The following is a 19,808-nucleotide window of genomic DNA, read 5'->3' as shown; positions in this document are numbered from 1 at the left end:
CCAAAACAAACCGATACCCGATCTTGTGAACTAAATCGAGCTTGCACTCCTGCATCTCCTAACTCGTTTAATTTTAACAAGACCGACTTAGTGGACAAGTTAATCCAATAACACTAAAATTACCAACATAAACAAGTAAAGAAAGAACTAGAGAAGGATCAACATGACATTCACTTATACAAACAAATTAAGATATATGCAAAAAAGTCCAACTCAAAATACCAAGCCTGTTTAAACCTATATGAAAGCCGACCCCACCAAATACAACAACCAAAAGCACCTGCAACTTAGCCTCCTTTTCATATTTGTGCATTTCTTCTGGCATATTTGGCCAAGAAGGTGTAGCAGCCTTCCTAAGAGTCTGACTTTCCTGAACCCACATATAACCGGCTTAAGAATCCACTTGATAAATCATTTTAAAAATTTAAAAGATAGCAAACTTACAACAGTCAGGTTCAGCTGGGTCATCGGTTTGGTCGTGTAACTTATTTTCCTTGTTATGAATTTCAAAATTTTCAGATTTGCCAGTCATGTTCATATTGTTCAGTTCATTGGAAATCTCCACTACTTGTGTCTCAATTATGGAAGCATGACTCTTCTCCACATAATCAGAGTTAACCTTTGAATTCAACTGGGACAATGTGAAAAGCCAAATGAATATTAAAATTGTGAATAGAGAATAGCAGCCCCCGGGGGATACTACATCAGGGCATTAATAACTTCATCAATAGTTAAGGGAAAAGAGTTAGTTTAAAGAGAAGCTTTGATAACTTCATCAATAGTTAAGAACGGGCTTAGGACCCGAACACTAGAATTTAAAAATTGAAGGGTGTTTTTTCGATATAAACGTAATGATTTGAGTACAAATACTATTGTACATATGAATACTATTAACAAGCATTTTGCATGTGTATAAAAAAGATTAATGTTTTGGAACGTTGACTTACTTGAAATGATAATGCTTTCTCAAGTTCCTTGACAACGACTTTCATTGTCGGACGTTGATCTTGAGTTTCTGCCACACATTGATATGCAATTTTCATGAATGTGTGTAAAGACTCCTTGTTGGGTCCTCTCTTTAGGACAAAATTGAATTCACTGGTTTCTTCCTTTAGTATAGGATCTATCATGTCCTCTAGAGTTCCTGTACAGAAACTTTGTCTTGCCATAGGGCCCAATCCTTTGTCACTCTCCTTCAAGTAAATTGGGTCAAAGGCTGTCCTCCCACATAGAATTTCAAGCAATACTATTCCAAAACTATATACATCTGATTCTCTTTTTAACTTACGAGTCTTCTCATACTCTGGATCTATGTAGCTAGGCCTGCCACGCCAATTGATATAGACAGCTTCGTCTTCTTGATTTGGAGGCAAGAATACACAGGTTCCAAACCCATCAATCTTTGCTCTCCAGTTCTCGTCCAACCCAATGTTGTAGCTACATATATCACGGTGTATTATCATCTTTTGGTCTTCCATCTCAGAGTGAAGGTGCTCCAATGCGTTTGCAACTTCAATGCAGATTTTCAAACGCTTCTCCCATGTCAAAAAACGCATATCATTGTTGTTTCCCAAATAATCTTCAAGGTATCCATTAGACACATTCTCAATGACAAGGATCATCTCAGAATCTTCAATACAAAATCCAATTAAAGTGACTGTGTTCGGATGCTTAATACTCGTAAGCATCTCAATTTCTGTAAAAAACTCTTCTACTCCATACCACTCATTTCCAGAGGGGTACCGTTTTATAACCACAATGTTGTGTCCCTTGGGATGATCTCCTTTATTCTTCCCCTTTTCAGATGAAGGAGTTTCTTTATCAAAACAGTGGAGTTCTGCTCTGTACAAAGTACATTCGCTACCAACAGATGCAATTGCGTATGTCTCTGAGAAATTATTTGTTGCTAATTTAATATCACCAAGAAGAATCTTCAAGTCTCCCAACTTGTTTTCCTGCAAATATGTGACAAAGGGAAAAAGAGAGTTACAAAACTGAATATTAATAGAGAAGAAATTATGTTCCTTTTAGAAATACTAAAGAGGACATTCGAATCTATTGACAGTTAGCCACTACTACAATTAGACAAGGGAAATGGGTTCTACGTTGTACAAAGTATAGCAACCCAATGTTGCTATCTGATTCAATTGTTGCAGACCAGAACCTTAGTGAGTCTGGCGCCAACCCCTGATTCCATTTTCCCTGTGTTTCGCGTGCCCTAGTTTTCCATCAAGACGTCATAGTTGGCCTTGGAAGATGGTCCAACTCGTTTTACCAAGCCCATAAACTTTTTATAGTTACCCAGTTTGTAAATAACACAAATTTTGAATTAGTTAAATACTTAGGTAGCGTTCGTTTCATGGAATGAAATGGAATGGAATTAGGAAGTTTTTCTTTGTAAAATCGATCTTGGTTGGGGGAGGGAGGAATTTGAAATCCTTCACTCTAATGAAATTTGTGACTATTTCAACATTCCTTAGAAATCCTTCACTCTAATGAAGGAATGGAATGGAATGTTGAAATAGTCACAAATTTCATTGATTAAAGAAATTCATTGGATTTCAAATTCCTCCCTCTCCAAACCAAGATCAATTTTACAAAGAAAAGCTTCCCAATTTCATCCCATTCCATTCCATGAAACGAACACTACTTTAATACTATTAAATTATGTATATTAAATGATAGTCTAAAAGGAATCCAAATCATGTGTTTTAGTAAAGTTTAATTAAATTAAAATTTCCATTCCACATAATAAGCATGATAATAAATTTGCAAGGCAGCATAGTACCCCCGGTCCCCTTCACCTTAGACCGCGGGGTGTGAAGCGTGGGTTGGGGCGGCAAAATGCCAAAAACGTTGGCTAGACCATACCGAGCTAGCGTTAGACACGGCGTTGCCCCGCTGGCGTGAGGATTAAGCCTGGCGTGGAAGGGGGGAGGGGGCAGTGTGACATGGCTGGCTTTGATTGGCTGGTTCGATGTAGCCGTTTGGGGGTAGCCGTTGGGGGTGGCGGTTAGATATGTTAACTCAAATTTTTTTTTTTAAATTACATTTTTTACTACAAATACTCACCCAAACCCAAACCAAATATTACATTTTTTCCCATTCTTCTTCCACCAAACCCAAACCAAAAAGTCGAAAATGGTGCATTGGACCAAAGAGAAGGAAATAGCACTAGTGACATCGATTGTGGACGCACAACATACTCTACAACGCGGTCAAACTGCGTATTGGGGCCGAGCGTTCCAACAATACCAACAACACGTCGGGAACACGCGTCACAACTTAAAAGCGTGTCAACACAAATGCGTGAGCTCAAACCGAGGTTGGATTGGTTTAAAGTTTGCTTCGACCGTGTCCCTGCGGGCGACTTGACCTATGACGATTGAGTGGAGATCGCGAAGATCGAGTACATGCACGACGGGAATACGGAGTTTAAGTGGGTTCCCCACCTTAATATTTACCGTGCTTTGTAATTTTTTTTTATTTTTTTTGTAGGATTTAATAAGTTGATTTTTTTTATTTTTTAGGATTTAATAAGTAGGTTTTTTTTTTAATTTTTTAGGATTTCTTAAATAGGTTTTTTTATATTTTAGAATTGTCTTTTATGTAACTTTTTTTTTAATTAATGTAAGTTGTGCTTTTTATATAACTGTCAAAGTTAAAAAAAACCCATGGCAGCTCACGTGGGCCTGGCACGCCACTCCTACACTCCACTTTTTTGGGTGTGAACTGGTGGAGCCCACATTTGCCAAATGTCGAGTCCACACCCCACAATCTTAAACAACTAGCCTGGATGTTTTTGTCACCTCTCGTATAATAACAAAAAATAGTGTTCTTCATAAACCCAACTGTGATTTGCTTAGATATTTAAGAACCCTTGCCCTTTTTTTTAAAAAAAAAACAATGATTGAGGTTTTCTCCAACAATAGGCATCCATATGTAACATGGGTTTTTTAAGAACACCAAAGCCTTGAATAAATTTTTTTTTTTGTTTTCTATTTCAAACAAAGGGAAATGATAACCAAAATAAAACTTATACCAGAAACAAACAACATTCAATGGGTTACAGCCGAGTATAGATAGAAGACCAAAATTAAAATTTAACTACACCTGGTAGTGACTAGTAATAACAGAAGTACTATAATAATAAAAGATTAATAATTACCTAAGTAAACTGTTAATAAATTAAGTAATTAAAAATAACATGCTTAATTAGATTGCAAGTCAAAAAAGTTGAACATAAAAAAAGTTAATTTTAAAGTATAAATTAGTATTGCCATGGTGATAAATACATAAAAAGTTTATAACCAACGCGTCAACCCAACCACTCCATCTGATTCACTATGAATGGTAAAGGGTCGGTTTTGGTAATCTCAATTTCATACCCGATTATAAATTGTGTCTAATATTTGGTATCAGACATGTATACATTACCTGTGGGCTACAAGGTGTACCCGCACATATTGAGTATATCTCGTATGGTCATGTGGTAAAAATTACCCGTTGGGACACCCATTACCCATAATCCAATCATAAACTCACCAAAAATCGAATTAAAGTATTGTGTACTCAAACAAACTTCTAACAAAAATTATATTTCTTTAGTAATTTTAAGTTTGTAACAACTTAAAGATGTTATTTACTATATTTCTTAAATTCATATATCATATTCTATGCGGTTACTTGGACGGTTATATCACCTAATATCATACATGTCCAAACCCACAAAAAATAAAACTATGCTACCCATCCTTGATGTTTCGGTTTTTTCGTTCAATTTGGATTCTTTTAGCATCCTATTTTGACTTACTTTCAAGTAGAATAGAAAATAAAGATACTGAAACAAAAGAAAAGTAACCATCCAAGAATAATGAATACCAAAAAAATAGATAATAAAATAGAAAAAGGGTCTTACAATATTTTCATGACGCAACTGAAGTTCGAATGCTTTCTCAAGTTTAGCCACAATATGGTGCATATCTGGGCGGCGTGCTCGATCATCATTTAAGCAAGAATATGCTACCTTTGAGTATATGAGGAGTGATTGCGGAGACAATATTTGATTTAATAGAGGAGGATGGATTGTATCATGCAATGTTCCCTTTTCATAATGATGCTTGGCCAACTGAGCTAGAGACCTATCAACCTCGTTATGAATTAACGCTTTCCTCTGGCACAATATTTCGAATAAAACAACACCGAATGAGTAGATGTCCGACTTGGGGGTCACACCTCCCGTCTTTTCAATTGCTGGGTCCACACACCCCAATGTGTCGGTGTGTTCACAAGGGCACACCTGATCCTTATCGTTTACTGATTGTTTGAAGGAAAATTCAAAACCGGATAACTTGGTTTCCCAATTATCGTCCAACAAAATAGTGTTGCTATTGATGTTACAATGTAGGATAGCATAATCACGTCCCTTGTCATAATGTAAGTAACTCAACGCACGAGCCACACCTAGACATATCTTCAATCTTTGCTTCCATGTGAGGTTCAGGCTGTTTAAATACTGCCCTAGACTTCCATTGGCCTCATACGAGGTTACAATGATCTTTTCATCTATCTTGTCACAAAACCCAATAATAGAGACCAGATTTTTATGCTTGAGATCAGAAAGCGCTGAAATTTCTGCCAAGAACTCGAGGTCTCCATCCCCATGCTTACGATCAAATCTCCGTGCAGCGATCTCCATCAACCTCCCAGACCACAAGAGTCGTCCTTTATATGCAATACCACCTCCACCATGTTCGATGATGTTATCATGATGAAAGTTGTTGGTGGCCTTCGCCACATCTTCAAGTGGGATTTGTAAGTGAGCAAACTGGTTCATTGTTGATGCCATGTTCTGTTTATCAAGCAGAAGGGAGTGTTAAAACAACAAGTTACAAATGAAAGAGAAGGTAAGATCTAGTAAGATATATGAGCAACCACACATACATAAATATATCAGATCTAGCAACCTGAATCCCTGACTTTCTATTCCATTAATTAAATAAGCTTAAAAATTGAATAAATATAATGATTTATAGGTAGTCACGAATTTAAAGGTACACATGATATAATAAACTCTTAAATTTACACGTACATAAGGATTTGCATACTCTTTCTATTTGGTTATCAATTATTTTATAGATATTCAAATATAACAAAAAAATGATAAAAAAGTCAAGTATTTTACAACAAAGATATAAATAATTAAAACGTAAAACAATACACTAAAACATCTAGAATGAATACAGTTTCTAATATACACACATGTGTGTGTTTGTTCTGGTCGTTCAAAGATTAATCTATAAAAATACCATTAATAACCTTTTGATGAACACAAGTTAAAGTCATAATTTGTATTAGTGCACTTAAAGGAACCCTGCTTTCATAAAATTGCGATAACTTACTTGAAATACCAATGCTTTCTTGAGTTGCATTAAAACTTTTTTTGTTGTTGGTCGTTTTTCTCTATCAAGATGTAGACATTGGTAGGCAATCTCTTGAAATGTAATTAATGATTTCGGCACGATCTGTTCCCTCATTTGTTTGAACACCACCTCACCATGCGTTCCTTCTTTAAAACTTTTTTCAATGAAATCTGGTAGATAGTGTCCCTCATGTTTTTGGATTTCAAACGTTGATCTCCCGCACAAAATCTCAAATAAAACAACACCAAACGAGTAAATATCAGATTCCATGGTTAGGAATCCCGATTGTCTATAAAGTGGGTCCACGTATCCTTTTGTGCCACACGCATGATCGATGATATAGTCTGTTTCCTGATTTATTGAACATATTAGCGAAAGCCCAAAATCAGCCAGTTTTGCTTTCCAATCATTGTTTAACAGGATGTTTTCAGTTTTGATGTCCCTATGTATCACCTTTGCTAGTTTTCCTACTCCTCCGTGTAGGAAATCCAACGCTCTTGCAACATCAATGCATATATTAAGTCGTTTCACCCATGTAAGAGAAGTATCATTCAAATACCTATCAAGACTTCCCTTGGACAAATACTCATAGATAAGGACTTTTTCATCAGTTTCATCACAGTAGCCTACAAGACGAACGACATTCTCATGATTATACTCCAAAAGAATTTGGAGCTCACTAAAGAATTGTTGTTATCCTTGACCAAACCTTGTATCCAATCGCTTTGCAACAATGATTTTAATTCCATCTCCATCATGAAGGTTTCCTTTGTAGACTTTACCAAATCCTCCCCCACCGATGAAATTGTCATCGTGAAAGTTTTGTGTCGCCCGTTTTATGTCTTCAAGTGACATTTTGGGGTTATCCTTGTTGTTGTTCTGTCAAACATGACACACCAAATAAAATAAATATATTAATAACTTTAATAAAGTGGTAATAGAAAACTAAATTGGTATTATCTTTTTCTAAATATTATGAAAAACTATAAATGATGAGTAAATTGATAATTGGGTCACATCATTGATCACAAACACTGAACAACATGATATTAATATGATGATAAATGTCCCTTATAAATATGCAGTGTATTGTGTTTTCTAAAGGTTTTGGATTGAACTTTTATTTATTATTATACTTACGTATAAGCAATTCTAGCAAGGTCCTAACTTAATAGTCTAAAAGGTAGGATTGATAAATTCCCACAATGTCTAAAAAGTAAACATGATAGGTTGATCCTAGACATTATAAGTTGGAAAGGATTTTTAACAATGAATTTTATATAATTTGAACCCAACCTCATAAGGCATTCTAATTTGTTTTCTATATAACAGTGAACCATCACACAGATTACTTCTAGGCATTGATAAACTGAATTCAGAACACTGACTTACTTGAAAAAATAATGCTTTCTCAAGTTCCTTGACTACGATTTTCATTGTTGGGCGTTGGTCTTGAGTTTCCGCCACACATTGGTGTGCAATTGAAATAAACGTGTGCAGAGAATCCTTGTTGGGTCCTCTATTTAGAACAAAACCGTTTTCACCAACTTCTTCCTTTATTACAGGATCTATCAACTCTTGTAGTGATCCTGTGCTCAAGCTTCGTCTTGCTACATGGGCCAGCCCTTTGTCACTCTCCTTAAGGTATATTGGGTCATTGGCTAACCTCCCACATAGAATTTCAAACAAGACTACTCCGAAACCATAAACATCGGATTCTCTTTTTAGCTTATCAGTCTTCTTATATTCCGGATCTGCATAGTTACGTGTGCCAATATATTCGAGATAGAGAGCTTCGTCTTCTTGATTTCGAGGCAGGAATACGGACCGCCAAAAGTTAACAATCTTTGCCTCCAAATTCGCATCCAACCCAATGTTGTAGATCCATATATCACGGTTTATTATCCTCGTTTGGTCTTCCATCTCAGTGTGAATGTACCTTAATGCGTGTGCAACATCAATGCATACTTTCAAACGTTTTTCCCATGTCAAAAGACGTTTGTCTTTGAGGTTTCCCAAATAATCACCAAGAAATCCATTAGAAAAATCTTCAATGACAAGGATCATCTCAGAAGCTTCAAGACAAAATCCAAGCAGATTGACTATGTTGGGATGCTTAACTCCACCGGAAAGAATTTCTATTTCTGTGAGAATCTCTTTTTCTCCAAACAACTCAATTCCAGAAGGGGGGTAGCGTTTGATAAGTACAGTGTTGTGTCTCTTGGATGATGGATTCTCTTTATCATAATGCTCGAGTTCTGCTCTGTAGAAAGCATAGCCATCCACAAAAGTTGTAATTCTGTATTCGATTGAAAAATCATGGGTTGCTGATTGAATATGAGTGAGAGGAATCTTCAAGTGTTCCAAGTTCTTCCCTACCTGCAAATTAAATTTGTGACAAAGGAGTTACAGCTAAGATAGAAAAACGAGAAGGGGACTGAAAGAAATTGATAGTTAATATCTATTCAGATGAAGTTAATATCCATCTAATTCCATCCTCTTTGCACCACAGTGAAAGTTCCTCTCCGTCACTCGAATCTAGAAACCAGACGACCTCTGCTTTGCTTCTGTTTCATGTGCCCTAGTTTTACATGTGGTTGGCTTACAATGAATGGTCCAGCCCAACATGTTTTTACCAGCCCACAAATCATTTATAGTTAGCTCAATAAGTAAATAAGGCCCATATACATTGAGTGATAATATGAAACCAATATAAATCTTATGGGTTAAGCTTGGTCAAATTTATTGTCCTTTGACTATAATAAGCCTAAGAATAGATTTGCTAAAATTATATATTGTTGTTAATAATATGTGTTGCCTTAGTGTTATTGAACTGAAATAAGTTACTAGACCAACTAATTAAGTTAATTGTTGGTAAGAAAGAGGATTATATATGTTTGTAACTTAAATAAAATTAAATAATAAACTGTAAAAGGGGAGTTGAGGAAGTATCTATTGTAACACTTAAAATTATTTAACGTATTTAACTTGTTTCATAAATCAAATGAAAAATTAGATGTTATAAATAATTATATGATAATGCATAGGAACAAGAATTTTGCAAGACAACTTAATAAGAATAAGAGAGCTTACAGGTTAGTTTAATACTTTAATATACCCTTTTTTGTTTGTTTTCAAGGTAGACTAGGCATGTATGAAGAGAGATACATAGTCCCGTTATCGGTTGAATTTGAAAATCTTTAGGAGATCACACGTGGGTTTCATGGATTAATTACAAAAAAATTGACGGTGGGTCACTAAATCTTAGAGGAGTTGAATTATGTGAGAATAGAAAATAAAACAGGCCCAATGGCAATTAGAAACCTAAAGCCAATTAATCTAGAAACAGTGAAGTTGTGTGTCCTTGGAATATATAAGAAGAAACAAAACATTATTCCTTTTACCCCAGGAGGCTTTGGTCCATTGGTAGACCTAAGGATAAGTTTTTTGAAAGATGGAGAGTATATCATTATCATTATCCGTATATTTAAATTCAAATATTTATTTTAATTATATTTTCCGTATATTGTTTGATTTTTATCTTTTAATTTGTTAGTGTTTATAGCTTAGTTTTTTTTTTTTATTGAATTTGAATTATAGAACTTTGTTCTTGGAACCTATGGTTCAAATTAGAGACTTTGATTATCTTTTTATTGAATTTGAATTATAGAACTTTGTTCTTGGAACCTATGGTTCCAACCATGATATTTTGTGTTATTTTGGGTCTTTAAAAAGGAAATAAGTCAGAATGGGATGAAGATTTAGTCAAGATGGGTTAGGATGGGTTTTAAAATACCCATCTAAATTTTAACATGGGTCAGGATGGGTTTTTAATTCTCTAACCCAAAAACGCATCAGACTTCATGGATTCAACCCTAAATCACCGTACTCTCTCTGTGTCCTCTGTCGTTTAACACAACAACGACTACAACGACACCGTTTGCGATGAATGCAGCTCCGGTGACCGGGGCTGCTGTTGTGCGATAAATGTGATAAAGCGCCGGGGCTGCTGCTGTGCGATAAATGTGATAAAGCCTTTCACATGATGTGTCTCCGCCCTATTGTTGTTCGTGTTCCGATTGGCCCCTGGTTCTGCCCTCAATGCTCCGATCATCCTCCGCCGGCGGTTAAAAGTATTGAGTTTTCCGTTTACGTATTGTGTGTCTGCATGAAATGTTTGAGAGTTTTGATTTGATTTTAATTTTAGGTTTTACGCAGACCCAAATATTTGATTTCTTCAAGATAAAGAAATGTACACAGCTTCTGCTGTCAAGAGAATATCTCTAGATTTATCATTTGTGTTTGTTTTATTATTCGATCTACCTGCTGATTAATTAGAGATTTGTTTTGTGAAGAAAAAGGATTTTTGAATTTTAGGGTTGTGATTACCATTTGTTTTGTGAATAGATGATTAGATCATATTCAAATAATAAACCTAAAAAGACAAATTGAGGCTTTTTATTTTTAAATGATTGTAATGTAATTTAGTATTGCAAATGAATCATGTGTGTGAATAAATATTTGGCTGGTTCAGCTAAGTGCAAGTTCCACTTGTTGATGTATGTATGTAGGTATGTATGTGTGTGTGCAACCGGAAAGTTTTGGTATTACTTCATAAGCTTATATTTCTGTCAATCTGTCATCTAGATTGATTTGCTTGTATTAAGATGCTAAAGCCGGGTAGAAATATCTAATTTAAAAAAAAATTTCTGATTTTTTGCCACCTCTACGTACAATCCTCAAAAAGCACTGAACCTTTTTTTTTTTTACTTTTTTTTACTTTTAATTTATTTTTGATTTATTTTATTTTTAAAATTTTTAAAATTTTTAAAATTTTTAAAAGTTTTTTGATTTTTTAAAATTTTTTTATTTATTTATATTTTTAGCCTATCATGCCCAAATTTATCTTAACAAAAACCATCTTTACCTAAACCTGCCCATCTTAAACCATTACCCAAACCTGCCCAACCCACCCATTTTGCCACCCCTAGTTCAAATTAGAGACTTTGATTAACTAAGCGTTCTTAAGCCATTTAACCGCTTCCGTAATTGCATCGCGCAAGTGAAGCTCTTGCCTCTCATCTAGCGCCTCACCACATTTAAGATGCAAACCCCTCATACTATCTCATGGTTTTCGCTTATTAGAACCAAAACTCAAATTAATATGAAAGAACAATGAAAGGAAAACAAAAAGGAGGGTCTTACAATAATTTCATGTGTCACCGGAAGTTCCAATTGCTTCCCAAGCTTATTTGCAACGTCATCCCTATCTGGGCAATGTACTTCCTCCTCCTTTAAGGGATGATAAGAAAATAAAATGAGTGCCAAAATTCTAACTATAAATTACCTGTATGTGAACCATCTTACGTCATACCATGAGTAAACGTCAACCTTTTTAGTAAAACTAGCCAACCACAGAGGTATAGATGGAAATCGTACAAAAAAATAGCATTTAGAAACAAAAATAATTAAAATTGTGATCCTTTTGACATCCAACCTTGGTGGTCTCATATTTCTTCCTTTTCCCATGCAGGAAAAAAAGTTACAAATGTGATGAAACGAAAGATCCCCTAAAGATAATATCAAAGATTCTCTTTCGCAACCCGGCCCATGAGTATGCTATCGTCATCTATTAGTGATTATACAATAAGCAGACCTCCTACGGACCTTTCTCGAACATTTGTTGGTTATGGTCAGGCTTGTTTTAAGTTTGAGGGCAAGAAATCAATATATATTCGAACTGATAATCTCGCACAAGGCTTAGCTCAAATCCTTGGTTGCCTTAATCTATACCAAAAGTGACACAAGTGAGGATCGAACATGGATCTCCACTGGAGAAACCAAGCCTCCTACCACTATGCCACAAGGAATCTCATAAACTTCTTAAATGATTTAGTTATTTGATTCTTTGACTAGTCATAGTGAATAGTGACTAGTTACTATTGTAACGATACTGATACTGAGAAGATACTTGACAACTGTGACACCCTAGGCAATCTCATATCGGCCTTGGTCAACAGGGATACTTGATTCATAAGAAATTCCTTGCCTCTTAAATACCAACGCGTTTTGGACTTAGTTGGCCGGAGAGCACATAAATACTACACAGATAAGCGTGCTTATGTGGTAGTAGTACTAGGCTGGGTGACCTCCTGGAAGCCTCCACCAGGGCAACCAAAAACAAATCCATGACTTCATGGATGGGCAACACATCGAGGGCAAAATGGACAATGTTGGTGGTAAGAGAGGCGTGAAGTTACAAATGGTATCTGAGCTAGGAGTTAGGCCGGTGTGCCAACAAGGATGCTAGGCTCCCTAAAGGGGGTGGAGATGTAAGAGCATTCACATCCATCTCACCATATTTTTACTCTAAATTACACTAAAAACACTACATTTTTTCCTATCTTTTTAATTAAATAATATTTTTTTATACCTTTATCATTACCTTTTCTCTCTCCTCCACTCACAACCACTTTCAAAATATATATTAAAAATTATAGGAGTGAACAGTATCCCCCAAATATACAGATGAACAGTACATTTCTATCTCCTCCAATCACAACCACTTTTTATACTCTTTATATTTTAAAAACACCACACACAGAATTTGATGTCATGGATGTGAATGCTCTAAGTCCCACATTGGTTGAGGAGGAAAACGAAGCCTTCCTTATAAGAGGGTGGAAACCTTTTCTACCCAAACGCGTTTTGTTTGGGCGAGCAACTCGTCGGGTGAAACAAAACGTGAGTTTCTGAATAGGCAACTCATCGAAAGCAAAGCGGACAATATGTTGGCACAATTTACATGGGTTGTTACAAATGGTAATGGAGTTACTCCTGTGTCGTTTGGGATGGTGGGGCAAACCTCATCGAGGATGATGAGTCCCTAAGGGAAGGGGTGATTGTAACGATATCGATACTAATACTGAGAAGACTAATATGGACTACTGTGACACCCTGGGCAAATCTCACGTCGACCTTGAATAGGAGGGATTCTTGGTTCATAAGCCATTCCCTGACTCTTAAATCGTCAATACATTTTGGGTTTAGTTGGCTAGGAAGTATATGAAAACTCCACAGTTAAGAATGCTTAGGTAAGAGTAGTACTAGGATGTGACCTACTAGGACGTTTCCACTAGAGCAACCCAACCCAACACAAATTCATAAGTTCTTAAATAGGCAACCTTTAAACAGACAATATTGATGGTAAAAAAGATGGGATATTACAATCGTATGGGATATTACAATCGTACACTTCTAGATGTCTACTCATATTTCAAACAAAAAAGTAATAGATAACTAATATATATCCGTTTACTATTGTTAATTTATTATAGTTATAACTTGTTTTTATTTTGATTGCCAAGTTATTTATATGTTAATTTATTATAGTTACTAGGTTAAAACTCTGTGGATTATACGAGTTGAATAAATGTAATTTTATATACCAAATAATAAAACAATATATATTTAAAAATCTCGTTTATTACATTGGCTGAACAAATGTAATTTTATATATTAAATAATAAAAAAGTTATATATTTAGAAACCCCGTGTATTGTACGGTTTGAGTAAATTTAATTTTATATATTAAGTAATAAAAGAAGTTATATCTTTCAGAACCTCGTCAAGCTGAGGAGCGAGACTAAGTTCGACCATTAGGGAGACTAAAGCGGGAGGCTGTGTTATACGGGTTGAACACATGTAATTTTATATACCAAACAATAAAAATAATTTTATAAACAAAACAATAAAAAGTTATATCTTTATAAATCCTATATGTTATTTGTATTGAATAAATCTAATCTTATATACTACATAATAAAAAAAATTATATTTTTAAAACCCCAAGTATTACGCAAGTTGCATAAATGTAATTTTGTATAGTAAAAAATAAAACGTTATATCTTTAAAAACATCGTTTATTACACGGGTTGAATGAATCTAATAAAAATTTATATCTTAAAAAAACTAACGGATATACTCGATATACGATGGATGGGGTGATTGCGGTGATTGTTCTTATAAATGTCACGTAAACATAGTGATACCATATTTGAGTTGAGAATTAAACACGAAAATATAAGTATAGAACCAATAAACACCTTTAAACATTTTTGAAATAGGTTCTACCCTTAACTATTTTAGTTTAACAAAATAATAAATCATTTAAACTAACTGAGTTATGGCTAAAGAACATAGCTTGCAAGGGTTTGCAAACATTGAGTACATTTTCTGTAATTATTGAAGACAAAGACACAGTTTGCAATAAGTGACATAAATAAAGGACGATTTTTTTAATTTACTCTATTTTAAAATATTATATATTATCTCCTATATGAAGTGTTTAAATTTATATTAAATTTAATTGTATAATTATCTTTTAATTGATATTAATTATCTATAAAATTAGATGGCTTCAATGAATGACACGTGTCCAAAATTTGTTTTTTTTTTATTATAGTAGATAGATAATTTGTTGCAGAGTGAGGGACTGGTAGACAATGATAGGAGACCCAGTGAAACTTGGGTTGGATCCTTGAGCCAAACGGGTTTTACTGGTCATTTCACTGTCGTGCCTACGGGCGGGTGGGTTACTGGGTTTTCCCCGGAATTGGTGGTGGACTCGGGTTACTCTCGGAGTACTCCGTTTGTACAGTAGGTGCCCCGAGAGTGCTCGGGATTGATTCTGTTGACCGTTAAAAAAAATAGATAATTTGTTATTATTTTTAGTGTGAAAATAATAAGCTATTTATTAATCTTGGGGTTAAGTTCGGGAATTAATGTACCAAGTGTGCGTAGTGATGAATTTACCAATTCCACGACGTGAAAAAATTGAAAATATTATCAAGTTTATATAATTAGAGTAATTATCATAATTTGAGTTGGATCACAATTGCTCTAAAGTATAACTAGAGTAATTATCATAATTTAAGTTGGATCATAATTACTCGAAAGTAATTATACAGTTACACAATTACCTAGTTATTTAATATGTAAAGCAACTATTACGTATAACTAGAGTAAGGGGTTGTTTGTTTACCTTTTAACAAGGCTCTTAATGGTTCACACCTTTTACTGGTTCAGCACTTAATGGTTTAGACTGTTTGTTTCGCGAGGAGATATCTGAATGGTTAAGACATTTGCCTCTGAATGATTAAGCATTATACTAAGTCTGAATGGTTAAGACCTCTAATCTGAATTGGTCAGACATTTGCCTCTGAACAGTTGAGCACAGATTGACTATTAATGATTCAGACATCTTATTAGTTTGGCTCTTAATGCTTCAGATCTTGCCAAATAGCCTCAAAGTATTATTCTTATGAAAGTTGTTTTATAACAAGAGTAATTATTTACATGTATAATTGGATGTTTCAGCTATTAAATTCAAGCAAAGGAAGAAAATTGAAAGCAAACAACCAATCGAACACACACACACGCAATGGAAATTAATTTTATTTATTCAACTATTGATCACAAATAAAATCCATAGGAAAAAAAGCATGACACAAACTCATGTCATTCTTTTCGTGAAGGTTCAACTCAATAATCATATTAGCTATCGATCTAGGTGAATTTTGCGTTTCCATCTCTATATTTGATTCTCGAGCTTCAAAGGATAAGAAAAAAGAATCACAACCCTTGGCATAAATCAAGATCTGTAACTTCAATTGAACCCAAGGTCTGTAATCAAATTTGTTCAGTTATTCAGATTTTGCATATTTACAGCTACATTTGTAAAGTTCCTTTGATTTTAACATCGTCTTTTACGTTAGTTTTGTTTGTATTTGATTGTTATACTTATTATTGGTTTAGATAATTGTTTCTATTAAAAAAGAGTTAATTATTGTTTTCGTCCTTGTGGTTTGTCAAAAATCACTATTTCAGTCCATTAGTTTAAAAATTACGATTTCAGTCCTTGTGGTTTCACTTTCGTAACCATTTCAATCCATTATTATGTTAAGTACAGGGATTGAAATGGTTACGCGGTGGACTGAAATGGTTACGAAAGTAAAAAACCACAGGGACTGAAATCGCAATTTTTAAACTAATGGACTGAAATAGTGATTTTTGACAAACCATAAGGACGAAAACAGTAATTAACTCATTAAAAAACTATATTACCATTACCATACCATAAAATATGAATATCTTGATGCTTTATGGAGTTGTACTTCAAGTATAGGATGGAGTATGGGAAGTTTTCCAAAAAAAAAACAAATTGACTTTTCACTTCTACCTCAAAGGTTTTCAATTTTTACGTGTTAACCTTTTTGAATTTTTTTTTTTACTTTTAACCTATAACTTTCAATCTTTTTCAATTTAACCCCAACACATTTTTATTTTTAACTTTGATCTCTCATACTTTTCAACTTTTGCAATTTTTTTGTTTTACATTTCGTTCTAAATTTTGCGTGTGAACACGTCACAACGTGCATGTGGGTTTCTAACGTTTTTTTCATCTATTTTTTCTCGTTTCACATGTTTGTTACAACGCGTCTATTTTTTCGTGTTTAACAAGTTCGTCAGAACGCGCGTGTCTTAGATCGACTAAGTTATTCTTTCTATTTTTACGTTTCGTTCTAATTTCTTCGCATTAGCACGGCGCAACGGGCATGCATGGTTCAACGATTTTACGTATTGCTTTTCGTTAGGTGTTATTTTTTTCTTTTTATTTATTTTGTTATTACGAGCTTTTCCTGTATTGTTGGTCGTTGATAATGGTGTAACATTAGTGCTACTTGGCACGGTTTATGTCTGGCTACAATGTAGGGGGCTTCATACTAGTTTTATACTATATATATTATATAACAACTTGTTAAGATCTCGTGTGTTAAACGGACTGCATAAAGAAAATACTTCTTATAAATATATTGATTTAATAAATTATAGATGTAGATGCTACTATACTCATAATTGGTTCCCGCGTAATGATTGTTAACATATTTGAACATCCCATACTCTTTAACACAAAGTGGCTTCTCATTAACAAATAAATACGACAAAAATCACAGGTTGGTTTATATAATATACTTTACTTTATATAATATATAATATAAGGCTAGGAGTTGGCTATAAAGTCCAAATTTCCTAAAAAATGTAAAAAGTATAAAACATCATAATGTGAACCATAAAACACACGAAAAACTTACAAAATAATATAATAAAGATTACCAAAACATCATATATGTGGGTTTTATGTTGTGTTTTAGATGATAAGGCTCTGATTATGGAATGATAAACATTATTGTGTTTTATGTTGATTAGCATGTTGTGTTTTATATTTATAGTTCTACCATGATATGTTTGAAGTTTTTATGCACTATTAGGGTATGAATATGGTGTTTTAGTAGTCTCCAGTCTGTTATTTGTGGGTTTTATGTGTGTTTTATGGCTCAAATTATAGTGTTTTATAACTTTTTACACCTTTTAGGAAATTTGTACTTTGTACCCGAACCCTACTCTATAATATAATTTATTTATGAAAAAGTAAAATTACAATATACAAGTTTTTTTGTTCTTTACTTATGTTGTAAGTGGGACTAGAAGGCTTGAAAACCTAAAACCTTCAAATATAAGTGTATCTAAAAGTTTTTGCCTTTGCTAAACATCAAATTGTTATTTATTTATAAGCTATGCAAATATTTTAAATATGAAAATGATTTTCGATTATCATTCAAGATTTCATTAGTAATTGTTATATTGATTTATTTTAACAAAAAGAAGGCAATTTAAACTATTACCATTTCTGAACATAATTAAAAACTTTAATTATTTTATAATTTGAATACGTAAAATATATATATTATTTTTTTTAGAAGTCAGTTATATTATATTAAGTGTTTTAGGAACGATGTCTTAGAAAGGGAAACTAAAAATTAATATAGTTATAATTACATTTACAATTTTGTTACAGAAACAACTTCGTATAATGGAGAACACCATCTCGAAATTAAAGTAAAAAATCTCATAAATACAAAAAAAGATTTGATTAATCTAAAAATGGAACGTTACTAAAAAAACAATGATACATCAAAATAATCAAAAACATTTTTAATTACTTAATGTAATATTTAAAAAAGTACGTATACAATATTGAATAAACTATTGATAATTCTATGCTGAAGTAAAAGAATATTATTAAATGTTAATAAAACAAAGAATGTATTTAAACCTTTAAAATAGCATCGAAGTTTTCATTTGAAATGTTAAGTAACTAAAATTGAAAAATTTAATGGATCAAAAACACCTAGTTAAAAATTGGTGTAAAATAATTAATCATATGCAAGCTTCTGTAAGTATTTTTTTTTAACAAATTACTGTTACAAAAGTAATTTTAATGACGAAAATATTGTTCCAAAAGATAACAAAGGAAAGTGCATATATTTAAAAAAGAAGACACATTCTTAATATCTTCTACAAGTAATTTTCTACATATTAATGATTTATAAATGAAAGTGTTTCATATTTTGGAAACAATATTGTGAGAGAAAGCCGTGTGAGAGGAAAAACGAATATTGCCTACTTATACTATAAATAGCATAGCGATGCAGACGAAACCGTGTCTTTAATATTGGGTTTTACCGCTCAAACCAATAAAGAATGGAGTGTATAATTGCAACGTTGCACTTCATAGTCTAAGAGAAGGACATGTGGCCAAAGTTGGTTTGATTTATTATAATTATAAATTATAGATAAAAAGGCTATGTCAGTCAACCTTTCCTAACAAACATGGGACCACGTGAGACTATTCTCCTGCAAGTTACTATAACATGGTTCATGTTTACCGTTGGTTGTTCAGTGCGTATGGTAGTCCGTAGAGGCGGAACAAGAAAGAGGTTCACAAGCAGTGATGTTAGTTTCGGGTAATGTTTTAAAAATTAGTTCTCCTATCATACTGGGTTTGACTATAAAATTGTTTAATCGGGTTGTACCGGGCGGTTCAACAGAGTTATTAGTCAAACCTATAATTTCATAAAATACAAATTAATCTCAAAGAAAAATAATCTAATCTCTATTAAGATTTATGTAACTGATCATGGTTTTATCTAAAAGAAAAACTATTTTCTTGTAAAATATTAAGCATTTTAAGAGGATTTTTATTACTTATAAACAATATTATATTGCACAAGGTGAGTAACAGTTCCAACAGTTATGGAATATTAAAATGGAGGGCATTTTGTTAATTAATGGAAATATGGGAGGTTAATATTACCTTTATATCGTATTTTATTAAAATAAAAAAGGAATAATGGATTTTAATAATTCAAACTTTCACCCATTGGCCGGCAACGGACCCAACTTCAAAAATAACCGGTGGTGGTCCCAAATTTTCGTATATTGTAAACCAAAGGACTTTTACTAAAAAAACCTTAATTTCTTTTT

The 19,808-nt window shown here is 33.4% G+C and overlaps 2 protein-coding genes across 2 annotated transcripts in view; both read right to left on the bottom strand.

Moving 5' to 3' along the window:
- Positions 1 to 205: 205 nt before the first annotated feature.
- Positions 206 to 8,916, bottom strand: LOC118484353 (wall-associated receptor kinase-like 10). Its single transcript, XM_035980392.1, has 6 exons — positions 7,815 to 8,916; positions 6,402 to 7,301; positions 4,919 to 5,851; positions 948 to 1,955; positions 445 to 631; positions 206 to 370 (listed from the first exon to the last, which is right to left on the bottom strand). Coding segments are annotated over exons 2-6 (2,421 nt in total). The 5' UTR covers positions 6,693 to 7,301; positions 7,815 to 8,916; the 3' UTR covers positions 206 to 368.
- LOC118484233 overlaps positions 7,116 to 19,808 on the bottom strand; it is a 42,257-nt gene continuing 29,564 nt past the window's right edge. Inside the window, exons 5-6 of the mRNA XM_035980234.1 lie at positions 7,815 to 8,801; positions 7,116 to 7,301 (exon numbers count right to left, since the gene is read on the bottom strand). Of these exons, the coding sequence (XP_035836127.1) occupies positions 7,116 to 7,301; positions 7,815 to 8,801 (1,173 nt within the window). The remainder of the gene's footprint in view (positions 7,302 to 7,814; positions 8,802 to 19,808) is intronic.

This window comes from Helianthus annuus, chromosome 11 (assembly GCF_002127325.2).
Source record: "Helianthus annuus cultivar XRQ/B chromosome 11, HanXRQr2.0-SUNRISE, whole genome shotgun sequence".
Classification (NCBI taxonomy): Eukaryota; Viridiplantae; Streptophyta; class Magnoliopsida; order Asterales; family Asteraceae; genus Helianthus; species Helianthus annuus.
The sequence above is the reverse complement of the archived record's forward strand: the minus strand, read 5'-3'. Positions and strand labels throughout refer to the sequence as shown.